Raw genomic sequence first — 13,460 nt, 5'->3', positions numbered from 1 at the left:
GTGACAGGCGGGACAGACGCCGCTGTCCTCGTTGGGGGAGGAGTCATAGCGCCCTTTGCGTGTCCTGACAGGGGGTGGGGGAGCCAGTGTCACCGAGCCCCATGGGGGTCCACAGGCGCCTGTGGTGGCTACAGTGCCTCTTGAGGACTCAGGGAGCTCTATGGCGGATCAGAGTCCGGGGGCGGGTGGAGTCTCAGCGGCCCTTGAGGTGTTCTCAGATCTCTATGGGTCTTGGTATCAGAAGGAGGTTCATAACTATTGCAGGGGGGTTGTCGGTGCCTTTTAGGAAGGTGGGAACGCTGAGGGACCACGACATCACGGGGGGGGGGTGTCACAGAGGTGGGGGGGGCCAAGTCCTTTGGATGACAGCTGCCCCGGGGGCCTCGAAGCAGCTCTTTGGGGCTATCACGTCCCTCTGTGTTGGGGCGGGGGTGTCGCTGCTTCCGTCACACCCCTCCTGGGCAGGAGCTCGAGGCACCCAGGGAAGCCCGGGGCAGGGGCGGGGCGGGGACCCAGATGGCGACGCGCGCGATGCGAGCAAAGACTCCTCGGCAGGCGGATGCACTGGATGAACGTGTGCCTTGATCTGTGAGAAGCGCCCCGCCCGGCCCGCGGGCTCAGGCCGCCCCGCAGCGCCCCCGCCGCTCGCGCCGCTGCAGCCTCCGAAGGCGCCTCGTCCACGCATCCCGCCAGGGCAACACGAGGCTCCCGCGGGCGGCGCTGAGCCCAGGCCCCCGGCCCCCTGGGCCCCCCACCGCGGCACCCGGCCCGCCCCCCAGCAGCAGGTAGCGGCGGCCGGGCAGTAGGCGTGGGCAGCCGCAGGCGGCGTCCCGCGCAGGCACCCACAGCGTGCTGCTCCCGCGCCGCGCGCGCTCCTCGCCGCTCCGGAACACGGCGAGCACGGCCACCGGGAAGCGCGTCCAGGAACCGCGCGCCTCGCCGCGCGCACCCACAGCCACCTGCACCGCTGCGGGGGAGGCGAGAGGGGGCGGGGTCAGGCGGGGCGGGGCCCGGAGGGGGCGGGCCGCTCCGAGAAGCACACAGGGCCCCCGCCGGGGGCGTGGGGTGAGGAAGGAGCACAAAGAGGACACGCCGCAGCTGGAGCATCGAGAGGCCAGGGGGCTGACAGGGCGGGGCCAGCGACAGCGGAGGACCCGAGGGCCGGGGCATGGCCTTGGGGTCCAGCGCGGGTCAGGGTATACAGAAGGAAAGTGGAGAGGGCAAGGTGAGGAGGTTGGGGGCAGGAGGCCTGAGGGCGGCCTACCGTAGTCCTTCCTGCAGAACTTTTTCAGGCTGATGCGGTAGCTGCCGCGGGCCGGTTTGCAGTGCAAGTCGCAGTCTGGGTGGAGGGCACAGGAGGAGGTTGGCACAGATCCCCATCTCCTTCTCCCACCCTCTCCTCCTCCCCTCCTGGAATCCACAGCCCCCTCCAGCCAAGAACATGCTCCTCTGGAACCTCCACTCACCCTGGGGCTCCACAGGACTGCTCTCCTCAGTGGGTCCAGGGACGGGGGTCTCTGTGGAGAGAATGGGATAGAGGCCTGCATTTGAAGGGGGCCAAGGGAATCTTCAGGGCTCAGGGGACAGTTGAGGGAAGCAGGGGGATCCGCGGGGCCCAGGTAGGCAGCAGCAGGGAGCTGGGGTGACCTCGGCTGAGGTGGTGTGAGCAGGGCAGTGTAACTCACTAACGCAGGGTGCCACTGGAGAACGGCTCTGCTGGAAGCCAGGGGCACAGCGGTTGCAGGTGAGGCCAGTGACGCCATCCTTGCAGGGACACTGGCCTGTGGTCTGGTTGCAGGTTTTGCCAGCAGCACCAACAGGGTGACAGTCACAGGCTGAGGACAGAAGTGGGATGGTCAGAAGCCCATCTGGGGATGTGGGAAACCGAAGGGTGAGGGTGTGCTGGCAGCAGGCTCACCCCTACAAGCGCGGCGGTCACTCAGGGCACGGCCCGGGTCTCGATAGAAGCCCTCCCGGCAGTAGTGGCAGTGCCGGCCAGCAGTATTGTGCCGGCAGTTGAGGCAGACACCGCCACTGCGGCGGCCAGACAGTCGGTACAGCTCCATGTTGAAACGGCAGCGGCGGGCATGGCCATTGCAGGAGCAAGCTGCAGGGAGGGATGAGTCAGGGACAGGCTGGCCTGGTCTCAGATCCCCAGGACACCCTCCAAGGCCTCACCAAGGCAGGCGTGGGCTTCCCGGGCCGTGGCCCGCTGCCATGGCCTGTCGCAGTAGAAGGGCTTGCAGCGGCTGCAGTCGGGGCCCTCGGTGCCATGCCGACAGTCGCAGATCAAGTGGCCCTGGGTGTCCAGCAGGCACCTGGAGGCATGCCCATTGCACTTACAGCGCCCACCCACCTGGAGCTCAGTGGCTGAGTAAGAGTAAGGGACCACGGCCATGGCGTCCCTCATGTTCTCCAGCATGGTAGGCCTTGTGAGCACTACCTGAATGTCTGTGGCAGTCACCCAGTCTTGGAGCACCGGACTGCTGTCCAGATCCAGGCCTGGAGGGCTGCCGTCCTGCACGCTGAAGGCCAGAAGGCCACCACCATCAGGCTGGGCCTGGGGCTCAGGGAAGCACAGGGCTTCGGGCCCGGGGCCAGCTGGGCCATCGGCAGGGGCAGGCACGCGGCCGTAGTCTAGGCCGCAGCGGGAGGAGAAGAAGCCCAGTGGGGTCCAGCTTCGGCCGTGGTCCTGCGACTTGAGCAGGGCCACCGAAGTGGGGGGTGCTGAGCAGAAGCGCAGGCTCACAAACACCAGCTCAAAAGCTTTGCCGAGGGGCACTGTGAGGGTCACGTTGAGGGGCACCTGCGTCAGCGAGTCGGAACGCCAGCACACGGGGCTCGTGGTGCCCCCTGCGGAGGTCAGGAGGGTGGCGGGGTGTGCCCGCCGCGGGTCCGAAGCGTCGCAGGCCCGCGTGGCCGGCCGCCCGCACGTGCTGGATGCCAGCACCTCGCGGCCCAAGGCCGCGTTCACCAGGCCAGGCACGCAGCCTCGGGGCGCGCCCCCCTCGTCATGGCAGGGGTCGGCGGGCGCCGGCGGCCCCGGGCTCAGAGCGGCGGAGATCGTGCCCGCGGTCAGCAGCAGCCCCCAGGGCCAGCCGGGCATGGCCGGAGCAGCCGTGGTTCAGCCAGCCGGCCGGGGCCCCACGCCGCTGCCCACGGGAGAGAGAACCCGGTCCGAAGCTCTGCCCGCTGGCCCGCGGTGCCGACCAACCAGAGCCCCCCGGCGGCCCCAGTCGGGGCCCAGAGGTGGGCGAAGCCGCAGGCTCGCCCTGGGCCGAGCGGAGCAGCGGGGATGTCGGCGCGTCCTCCCGCTGGGCCCGGAGCGTTGACAGGCGTCGCCCCCGCTCTCGGCGCCTCCGCCCGCAGAGGCCCCACCCGCCGCCCGCCGCTCGCACTCACCCACCGAGGGCCGGGTCGAGCAGGTCTCCCGGCCTCCCGGGACGGGCCGAGGGCGGGCGGGGCCTGGGGCTCCCCGGCCACCACCTCCTCCCGGCTGCAGCAAGGGCGGGCGATCTGTGCCAGTAGGGGGTGGGGGGCGCAGGAGGCGCAAGCCTGGGCCCAGCCGGGGGCGGGGCTGTTCGGGCCGGGAAGGAGGGAGGGGAGGGGAGGGGGGGCCTCGTCGGCAGAGCCAGAGCCGGAATCAGAAGCAGATTCAGACACTGGCTGGGCCAGCGGGGGAGGGGGCTGGGAGGCCCTGGAACCGGGGGAGGGCCCGGGAGCCAGGAATGTGCTGGCGGGAGGGGTCTGGAGGGGGTGGCTCAGCTACGCAGCCCGTGGGGGGACCACCCAGCCGGTCCCCGGCCTGCTGCCAGGCTTTGACTTCTCCTGGGTTTGTGCCACGTGCTGGGCGGGGGTCTGGCTGTCTCCTCCCTCAGGCCCATCAGGCAGGCTGGGCCCTGGATCCGAAAACTGGGGCCTGGATGCTCCCCTGGGTCCCCACAGGGCACACTCAGCATGGAGGGAGCCAGGCTGAGCTGGTGGTTGTAGGGAGTCCCCAAGGCAGCAGTCTGCTCTAGTAGAAATAACCCAGGATTGGGGCCAGGTCTGATTTTGAATCCAAGCTGCTCCAATTTCTAGTTGTGTGGTTTCCAGTCCTCAAACTGCCCAAGCCTCAGTTTCCTCATCAGCCAGATGCCTATTATTCAATTTTGCCAAGCTGTTGGGATTTCATGAGCCATATAAGTATTTGATGTAGCCAGGGAGCTCAACAGACCGGAGTCCCTCCTTGATGGCCAGGGCAAAGCATCCCATGAAGTGTCAGCCCCATGCATAGGGGGGCAGGGAACATGACAATACATCTCACCTGGGAGCAGCTCTAAGGCCTGAAGTTCCAGGTGGGAGGCTGACCCCAGACCAGGCCTAGCTGTCAGTGGAGGACGCCACATGGGTGTGTCTGTGTAGGCAGGGCTGCCACCCTCAGCTGGGTCAGAGACACTGCGAGGACAGATAAGAGGATGGAGAGAAGCAGAATTCTTGTGCTGTTTAGGAGAGGGGGGCAGGAGGACATAGACACGTCCCAGGGGATACTGAAGGAGAAGAGGAGGACAACCAGGGCTTGACCTTGGAGAAGGAGCAACACAGGGGTGAGGGGTGGACAGAAAGTAGGAGACTGGAAGGACTGAGCCAGGAGGGCCAGAGGGGCTGCTGGCCTCTCCCGTCACCTCTGGCAGCATCAGGAAGGCTGAGGGTGCCGCTCATCCCACAAAACAGGTGCTACTGGGGCCCATCCCTCAACTTCCCAATAAAGAGAATATGCCCCTTATAACAAACAGCCATGCACAAATGAGGGAGCTGGCAAGGCGCATGGTTCTTCTCTAGGATGGGGCAAGTTCAGAAAGAGCACCTTCCCAACCATTCTCTTCAAGGTTCTGATCATCAGCCTCAAACCTGCCTGGGATAGGGGGAGCCCTGGTGGGAGAGTGGGGGGTGTGATAGAAACTTCTGGGACTGTTAGAAGTAAGGAGGTGGCCACAGTGGGGAGAAATGCCCAGGCCCAAGCCAGTGGTTCCCGGGGCTTGAGACGAGGAATCCTGCTGGAAAGGAGGAAAGTGGGGAGCAGCTCCCCCTCCCCAGGCTTTGTGTGCATAACAGCCTCCTTGTGAGTTGTGGGTAGGGTCTGCAGAACATTTGGTGACCTCTGGTATGGGTGAAGGCCCCCACGGCTCAGTCTGCAGAGAGTGTTCATCAGGGTCAGCAGGCAGGGACCTGGCCCGGAGGGTCATTGCCCCACGAGCTCCCCAGGGAGGAGGCTGTGGGCAGCCCAGGCTCTTCCCTGGAGTAACCCTAGGTTTGTGTTCTCTTCTGGCCCCGGGAGCAGCCCTGGCAGATAGTATGATGGCAGTTAAGGAGGGCCTTCCCCACAGTCACCCCCTCACCGAACCCCCCCCCCCCCCCAGGATCAGTGCTCCTTGTGGACTCAACCATCTGTCCCCAGTCCCTGACTAGGGCCTCTCACACTTTGCACCTCTCTGCTGGCCATGCCCCCTCCTGGCACCTTAGAAGAGGCTTGGCCTCCAGTTCCCCACGTGCAACTCCTCAGGTTTCTGCATTCTCCCCACCCCTGCCCCCACTCAGAGTGACAGCCACTAGCTTTGGGGCTCCAGGAGCCTACCTGGGGGAAAAGGGACTAAGGGGGTACTGACAGGCCTCAGGGGCCTGGGGTCTTCCCCTTAAAAGGCCAACTGAACAAATACCCTGGACTTAGCCCAGGACTTACTGTCCCCACCAGACGCTTGCAAGCCACCACTTGTTCATATACAGCACATTTATTGAGCGCCTATTTTGCCTCAAGGGGCTTCCAAACCAGTGGGGAAGAAAGACAGTTAGGGGAGGGGGACCGAGCACACTGTGCCTCGCCCCGAGGAGGGTAGCCACGCTAAGTACCCGGCCCGCCGCCGCCCTGCATCCAGCACACCCGGCGGGGGCCCCGTGCCGCGCAGACTGCCGCCAGCCCTGCGCTCAGCCAGGCCTGCTCTGAGCGCCAAGCGAAACGCTTAAAAGCAACATTGGGCGTTGGCGGGTGCGAGAGGGGGAGAGCCGAGTCGGGGGAGGGGAGGGAAATGGCTCGAAGCCCCCAAAGCTCGGGCCTCCTGAGGGTTCAGCACAGAACGGTTTGGGATGGCGTCTGGGGAGGAGGCTTCAGCGACGCGCGCGCGGCACTGCGAGGTCCGGAGGGAGGAGGCGCCGGCTCGCCGTGACCTCGCAGAGGAGCGGGCTTGGCGGGCGGGCTCAGGGCGTCCCCAGCTCCCGCCGTCCCCCGCACCCGGCCCTCTGCCGCCGCCGTCGCCGAGCGCGCCAGCACAGGAAGGCGGCGGCCAGGAGTCCGAGGCCAGTACCGAGCGCGGCGAGCGCCGAGCCCTGGGCCAGGTCCAGGCGGGGTCCGCGCAGCGAGAAGGTGATGGCCGTGGCGGCAGCGCCGGCAAGCAGAGCCACGGCGCCGAACGGCAGGACGCAGCGCGGCCACGAGCCCCCCGCGCCGCCGGTGGCCAAGAGCAGCGCGCGTAGGGCCCCGGGGCGCTCGGGGGCCTCTGCAGGCGCCGGGGGCAGGGGCTCGGCCGCACTCATGCCGCCGACACGGGGGCTGATCTCCGGGTGGGTGTGGGCGCCCCCTGCAGCCCCGCTTGCCCGCCACATCGGAGCGGATTGGCCGGCGATGCGGTGACGCCACCCGTGACAGTTCTTCGCCGCCGCCTCCTGGCGTGGTGTGGAATCAGGGTGCGTGGGCGCTAACCCGGAGTGGGGGGGGGGGGTCTCCCTTCCCTGCTTTGGGTGCCTTGTGTTGGGACCCACCCAGGCCTCTCCCCTCATGTTATCTGAAGGGCCGGTGTCCACAACAGTCCGCAGGACACCACCAGTGCCCAGGACTGGCCCTGGAGAGGTGGGTCATCAGCTCAGCGACCTTTGGGCTTAGCTAGAGATGCCAGTAGGCAAGGTGCACAATAAACCAAGTGAACCAGTGGGTAAATAATTGCGGTGGACACCTGCTATGGAAACGGATTCTGGGGTGGCCAGTAACAGGGTGGTGGTGGGATTTGCCCTGGAGATTAGGGTTCCTTCAGATCCAGCTCTGGAGGCAGCAGCAGAGTGGCCAGAAGGTGGCTGTACCCCAGGCCCCACCCCTGCTCCCCCTTTCCTGCATTTCCCACCCTGGAGACCCCTCAGTGCAGTGAGGGCCCTGATTTTTCATTTCCTACTTTGGTCTGTCATCTGGTCCCCAGCAGCCCCAAAGGCCTGGGACTCCATGTCCAAGGTTTCTGGCCTGTTGGACTGTGGGGCCCTTTATAAGCAGGACCTCCTGCAGGGTGCAGGGTGCTTCAACGTCACCCAATTCATCCCCCATTACCTGCAACACTTCATCAGGCTTGCCGACCTGGCCTTCTCCAGGAGTTACCTCCCTCCGGGGCCTGGGCTTCTTGGAGCAGAAGTGGGCGTTATTCGGTCTCCCACATTATTGTCCACATAAAAGGCCACTCCCCAGCTCCGAGAGGTGTGCTTGGACCACATAGATGCTCACTAAAGGCTCATGAAAGGGACACCACTGTCTTGCAGCCCTCACCAGGGTCCAGAGCTGTGAAGCATCTAACATCATCTCACTTATCTTCACCCCACTGGTAATAACCACTACCCCAGTATGACAGTGGGGACAACACTGGGAACTGAGGCTCAAGAATCTTGCTGGAAGTCCCACAGCAGCAAACAAGTCAAGATGTAAACCCAAGATGTGTGAGGTATAAACCCAGAGGCTGTGAACTGGACCTCTACACTTTCTTGTCTTCCAGGAAACTATGGTTTCTTCAGCAGGGGAGGTGGGAGCCTCAGAGGTGATAGTGGAGCAGGGGAGGCGTGGACTCACTGGGGGGCCCACATCAACGGCACAGGAACAGGTGGTGGGCATGGGTGCCAGGAGAGATGGCTGTGGGCAGATAGTGGTCACCCACCGTGATACTGGCTTTTGGCTTCTCTGTCTTTGGACAAGCCCAGTACAAATCTAGGTTTCAGGTGCGCTAGGGCCAGTGCATGAGGTGAACCCCCAGGGCAGCCCACCTGGAGTGGCTTTGCCCTCTCTCTTCAGTACAAAAGGGATATGCCTGTTCTTGGCAAATATATTTGATATATTCTTGGTAAATGAAAGACACAAAGAAGAAAACAAACATGCAGCAAGTCCCAGCTAGGTATGACTAAATATATATACTTTCCAAAGTAGTTTTAATGTCACACAAGTGGCTTTTAAGTGTAAAGCAAAAGATAACAGAGGTAGCTAAGAAAAGCTGCCACCAGCCTCTGGTCTCCTGAGCTTCTGGACGGCCAAGCCAAGCCAAGCTGAGCCCTGACCAGCAGGTTTAGCAGCTGTGAGAAAGGCCCTAAGTTCCCGAGGAAGAGCCAAGGGGCAGTCCCGCCCCTTGGAAACCTGGTTTCCCAAGGGGGTACAGGCATCTCTGGGCCCCCTGGCTCACCACACCAACAAAAATCCCCTCAATACCCGTTCATTTAATTCTGCCTAGGGAAGGGGGGTCTCTTGCCGACATTCAGGCTGGGGGCGCAGAGCCAGCCTGCCTTTGCCACAGGGTTCTGGGGGACTAGGGGTGGGCCTGGCCGCCTGGCTGCGGGAAGGGCTCAGTTAGCAGGCTCTTCTTCCCGAAGGATGGTGAGGAAGCGCTGACCTCCCTCGCAGAGCAGGCTGTACACAGCCCGGCACAGTGCTAGCCAGGGTGGCCCCAGCGGCTCCTGCTTGCTCACCAGGGGGAGGAGTTCGCCCATCAGGACCTGGGGGGTGGTGCAGGGCCAAGGTCTCAGGGGAGGCCCTGTCTCAGCTGGCCCAAGGCCCCCACAGGCAGGCCCAAACCAGGGTAGACTTTGAGGCACCACACTCTAGCCCTCCCCTCCTCCCAAACCTCCAGCACCCTCCCATGGGCACAGGCCCAGAGGCTCCTGTCATTTCCTGGTGGGTCCTGGTGGGAGAAGCACAGATAGGCTCTTGAGGCCAAGCCCTCGTGAGGCTCCAGACCTGGGGTCCTCCCCACAGCTCCCCGACACTCAGTCACCCACTCCCCACTCTGGAAGTACCTTTTCCAGGTGGATCTGCTGGTGCAGCATGGCCACCCGCAGCCTGAGGGCTGCCAGGGTTTTCAGCTCCTGGGTACTGGAGTAGAGAAGCAACTGGGGGCTCCAAATGGGGTCTGCTCCTCCTGCACAGGGCGAGGAGGCCCTGGGGAGTCTCCCCTCAGGCCATGGCCCCAGCTGCTGTTCCACCACTGCTGCGAGGACAGGGGATATGGCCTCACAGGGCAGCAGCCAGGCACCTCCTCCCCACGCCCTGTTAAGGGGTGCAAAGTCTCCCCTTGCCTCCTGGATGAAGCCTTACTATCCATAAAGAACTATCTCTTACAATACCAGGCATCTGCCAGTACCTCTCTGATTTTCAAGGCACTTTTTCAATAACTGGATAAATGAACAAGCTACTCAGAGAGGTGGGTCTGTGTGTCAGGACAGGGACTGGAGTGGGGGGTGCCGTGCTAACCAGCTCCACAGCACAGCTGCAGAGAACTCAGGCTGCAGTGGGGTGACATGGGGAAGGGCCTGCCTGCCTCTGCTCGGGGCTGCTGTTAAAGTCCCAACACAGCCCTGTGGCTAGAGGACTTTGACCCCGACCAGACTTCAGCACAGGTGCGGGTAGAGTGGGCCTCACCTGTGCGCAGATCCTGCAGCCTGTGGAGATACTGCCCCACGATGGCCTGCAGGCCCTCCAGGGTAAGCAGGCAGCGGTACTCCTGCATCCAGTCCTTGGGGTCTACACGAGAGCCAGGGGGAGCAGGCCAGGTCCATGCCGGTCCTGAAGCCTTCCCTACCCCGACCAGAGACCCGACTTGGGGCCCACTAACCTGCCGTGAGCTCTTCCCCCATTCGAAGTCTTAGCAGCGAGCAGGCCTTCTGCAGGCGCCCCACCTCCACCTCCACCTCGGCGACGCTGAGCCTGGAGCCGGGCCAGCCTGACTGCATGCAGGTCAGGGAAATTCCCCTGTAGCCAGGCCCCTCCGCTTTCCCCAAGGGCTGGGTCCTGCAGTGGCTCTCCCTGGAGTTGCTCCTCCTCAAACTCACCAGGTTTAGAGCCAGAACCTCTGTCCTCCAGCCCCCCAAGCCCCTCAAGGATACGGTTGTCTGCATTTTCTGGAGGAACTGGGTTTTGGCGGTGGTAGCAGCATCCACAGAATCACTGGTCTGTGTAGAGCTGAGCTGGGCCCACAGGCTGGGATGCACACAGGGGCAGCCCGCAAACCAGAGAGCAACGTGGTGATTCTAGCCAACTGGGCTGGGCCACGAGAGGTAGGCAAGGGCCAGGGTAGGGGCCCTAGCCTGGGGTGTCTGGTTCTGCTGAATGTCAGGAGGGGTCTTTGGGGGCCCCAGGGAACTGAGGGGACATTGTCCATGAAAAGGGGACAGAGCTGACCCACTCTGGGAAATACTAGGAGAGAATTCAAGGGAAAAAGGGAGAGGAGCTGGCAGTGACTGGTGACCAGGATGTCTGGTAAGAGCTCTGGGTGTGGGCTCTGTACTAGGCACAACACAAACACCTGAAAGACACCACCTCCTTTAACCCCTACAACACCTCTTGAAGCTGGTAGTAGTATAATCACCTCCACAAGGAAGACAACTGGGGACCTGGAGACACTAAGTGCCTGCTCAAGGTCTCAAAGCTTGAGGGAGGCTGAGCTTGGGGCCTCAGAGGCCACTGGGTGTAAGGTGACTGTAGGCATCCTATCGGGTTATCGAAGGCTGACTCTCCTAATGTGGAGAGTGTCACCACCCAGCAAAGAAAGCAGAGGGACCCCAGGAAAAGACCAGTGGGAAGGCTTGGCCCCTGTGCTCTCCACACCCCCGTTCCCCCCGACCCTGGCCACGAGACTCCACCTCACCAGGAATTCTCACCAGGAATTTCGGGAAGCTGCTTTCCTGAATACCTCGGGCAGCTGCAGCAGGATCCTGTCAGGAAAGCCAGTGCTCTGAACAGCTTTGTCTCACTCTGGGGGCTGCAGGCCCCACTCCCTACTCGGAGCCCAGTGAAGGATGAGGTTTACCCGACCCTGAGACAGGGCTTCCAGAGTGACTGTGGGAGCCAGCCCAGTGCAGGTTCTGCCTGGCAAGCAGAAAAGAAAGAAGAGCCCGGGCCTTCTAAAGCTCATGTGGAGACTGGGGCTGGGTGGATAAGTGGACAGGGCACAGGACAGCCAGGGAGGAGAGCAGGACAGGCCCCAGCACATCAAACGTGGCACCTTCACAGCCAACTTTTCCACTCTGCCAGCTTCTGGGCTTGGGCCTCATGCGGTGGCACCCTGGGGCTCCCCTGGCCTACATCCAGCTCAATGCCCTGCCCTCCCTGTCACCCCAAACCTCGACTCCTGCTGCTGCCCAGGACAGCTCCTCCAGTGAGGGTCTGGGAAACTTACCCCTTATCCTTGAGTGTAAAAGCTTCTGGGGCCCGAGAAGCAGCCGATGGGACTATTTGTTGGTCCCTGAGGCCTGGTTCAGGCTTGGTGGCCCCTTTCCCCATACAGGCCCCATCCCCCACTGACAGAAGCCTGCGCTGGGGGAGATCCTTTGCAGGCACCCTGGTATAGCGCATGCCCCTGGGGGGCTTTGTCTCAGCTGCATGGCTGCCAGCCCCACGTGAGGTGCTGAGTCGGGCAGAAGCTCTGGTGGCAGGGGAAGTAGCAATGGACCCAGGCTTCAGGATGGGGGCCTTGTCTCCTTCGCCAGCCTTTGAGATGCCTTTTCGCACCCGTACAGCCTTCTCCAGTGCCTGGGTCAGAAGCTCCAGCTCCTTGAGGTCTTGGGGGCTGGGTGTGCATGCTGAGAAAACCAAGAGTCATGTAGAGGTCCCTCACCACTGCATGCCAGAAGACAGGCCAGGGGCGGCGCCTGGAGAAGGTGGGTGGCTGAGATTTACCTGCAGAAGGGGCCTCTTCATTAGCTCCTGGTCCTGGGGTTGGTTCCGAAGCCGGGGTCTCGGCTGGTTCCCTGCGAAGACATAGGGCAGCCGTGGCACGGCCAGGAGGCACGGCCCGGGCCCAACATGCCCACGCCAGGCCGCTTGGCCTAGGAGCAGCCCGCCAGCCTCAGAGCCTGCGGGCAAAGCGGGAGCACTAACAACCCGCCAACTCGGAAATGAGCGATCGGCCCGGCCTCTCTGCCTGGGCGCTCTAAGCGGGGTTCTGACGGCCCGAGGAAGGCCTGGCCGGGTGGTCCCGGGGTCCGCGTACCAGGCACGCAGCAGCCGCCGGGAGACTCGCAGGCTCCGCTCCAGCTGCCGCTGTTGCTCAGCGCAGGAATCCAGGGCGTCCCACAGCTCGGCCGCCAGCCTGGGAGGGACGCACCGGAGGCTCAGCACCCCAGCCAGCCTCGGGCAGCGCCGCCTTCCACTCCCGCCCCCTCCAGCGGCGCAGGACCCACCGGCGCACGCTGCCGGCGGGCAACATGAAGCTGGCAGCAACTCTTCGCTTGCTGCCGCCGCCGGAAATTCCGGCCGCCCTCTTCCGGGCTAGGAGACCGCTCCTTCCGGCCGGGATGGCCAATCCCGAGCCCAGAGCTCAGCGCCCGCCCTTCCCGAGGACTGTCCGGTCTCAAGCCCTGTACCTCCCGCGGCGGTCCAAGCGTTGACTCCCGCTCTCAGCCCGGCCTGGGAGCTACGGAGGGAACGCGGGTGAGGACCTCGGGTGACACGCAGGCTTCTGGTTTGGATAACTGAGTAGATGGTGGCACCTGTGATCGCTTAACGGTTGGCTTCGTCTCTGTGTTGAAGGCGCTGTAAAGCAGGGCGCTGCTGCCTTGCTGACCCGGGCCACCTAGCACAGGGCAAGGCACGTGGAGGGGCCCAGTGGGTATTTACTGCAGTCGCTAGAGGTGAGGATGACGTGTGTTGGGAGGAAAGACTGTCCACTTTTGCACATGTTGGTGAGGTGATGCCATCCAGGGGAGGCATCAGTGGGCACCTGGGCCGAGGGGGATGAAGCCCAGGAGCCAAGGATGTGGCACACAGAGCAATGGTCGGGCAAGCTGGTCCAAGGTGGGGCAGGTGTGCATGGACGGGGATAGGTGAAGAGGAGCTGGAGCCCAGAGAGGTGGGGGGACAGCAGAGCCTCGTGTCGCAGAAACCACAGGAGGCTATCCCAGGAGGGGGTGTCCACGGGATGGGGAATGGGGCCTTCAGAGGCTCAGGAGACACCTGGGGAGCGGGGACTATAGGGACAGATGCTGGCTGGGAGAAGTGGTGCAGGCAGCAAGGTCCACTGTAATTGGAGGTAACAAGAGAAAGGATGAATGCCAACCCCACGGGGCCCAGAAATCTCAGGGGAGAGCAGATCTGGGAGGGGTTGTTTAAAGATGGAGATGTGTCCACTTCACTGTTGCTAATAGGAAGGTGCCGCAGCAAAGGACAGAGACACGAAGAAGGGGAGTTAATGGTG

The 13,460-nt window shown here is 63.4% G+C and overlaps 2 protein-coding genes across 8 annotated transcripts; both read right to left on the bottom strand.

Annotated features, from left to right (window-relative positions):
- Window positions 1-562: 562 nt before the first annotated feature.
- Window positions 563-3,106, bottom strand: NTN3 (netrin 3). Its single transcript, XM_057695366.1, has 6 exons — window positions 2,179-3,106; window positions 1,919-2,107; window positions 1,686-1,835; window positions 1,467-1,517; window positions 1,265-1,339; window positions 563-967 (listed from the first exon to the last, which is right to left on the bottom strand). Exons 1-6 carry the CDS (start codon window positions 3,104-3,106, stop codon window positions 618-620), a joined length of 1,743 nt encoding a protein of 580 aa, XP_057551349.1. The 3' UTR covers window positions 563-617.
- A 5,085-nt stretch (window positions 3,107-8,191) lies between these two features.
- On the bottom strand, window positions 8,192-12,514 carry TEDC2 (tubulin epsilon and delta complex 2). 7 transcript variants are annotated; one of them, XM_057695428.1, is made up of 10 exons: window positions 12,448-12,514; window positions 12,258-12,356; window positions 11,945-12,015; window positions 11,445-11,847; window positions 10,927-10,980; window positions 10,153-10,246; window positions 9,882-9,993; window positions 9,689-9,790; window positions 9,067-9,257; window positions 8,192-8,766 (listed from the first exon to the last, which is right to left on the bottom strand). In XM_057695428.1, exons 1-10 carry the CDS (start codon window positions 12,471-12,473, stop codon window positions 8,617-8,619), a joined length of 1,302 nt encoding a protein of 433 aa, XP_057551411.1. In that variant the 5' UTR covers window positions 12,474-12,514; the 3' UTR covers window positions 8,192-8,616. The 7 variants fall into 7 exon arrangements, 6 of the variants coding, with proteins under 6 accessions (XP_057551411.1, XP_057551412.1, XP_057551407.1 ...); XM_057695429.1 differs by having other exon boundaries at window positions 9,067-9,254; XM_057695424.1 differs by having other exon boundaries at window positions 9,882-10,246.
- Window positions 12,515-13,460: the final 946 nt, after the last annotated feature.

The sequence above is a fragment of the Hippopotamus amphibius genome, chromosome 9, assembly GCF_030028045.1.
Source record: "Hippopotamus amphibius kiboko isolate mHipAmp2 chromosome 9, mHipAmp2.hap2, whole genome shotgun sequence".
NCBI classification, from domain to species: domain Eukaryota; kingdom Metazoa; phylum Chordata; class Mammalia; order Artiodactyla; family Hippopotamidae; genus Hippopotamus; species Hippopotamus amphibius.
Note: the sequence above shows the minus strand (reverse complement) of the source record. Positions and strands in the feature narration are given on the sequence as shown.

Coding starts and splice junctions, on each gene's coding strand:
- TEDC2 (XM_057695424.1), bottom strand. CDS start 12,473: ATGTTGCCCGCCGGCAGCGTGCGCCG. Junction 12,016..12,257: donor CGGCGGCTGCTGCGTGCCTG/GTACGCGGACCC, acceptor ATGTCTTCGCAG/GGAACCAGCCGAGACCCCGG. Junction 10,981..11,444: donor TTTACACTCAAGGATAAGGG/GTAAGTTTCCCA, acceptor CTTTCCTGACAG/GATCCTGCTGCAGCTGCCCG.
- NTN3 (XM_057695366.1), bottom strand. CDS start 3,106: ATGCCCGGCTGGCCCTGGGGGCTGCTGCTGACCGCGGGCACGATCTCC. Junction 1,340..1,466: donor CAGTCCTGTGGAGCCCCAGG/GTGAGTGGAGGT, acceptor CCCTCCACCCAG/ACTGCGACTTGCACTGCAAA. Junction 968..1,264: donor GTTCTGCAGGAAGGACTACG/GTAGGCCGCCCT, acceptor CCTCCCCCGCAG/CGGTGCAGGTGGCTGTGGGT.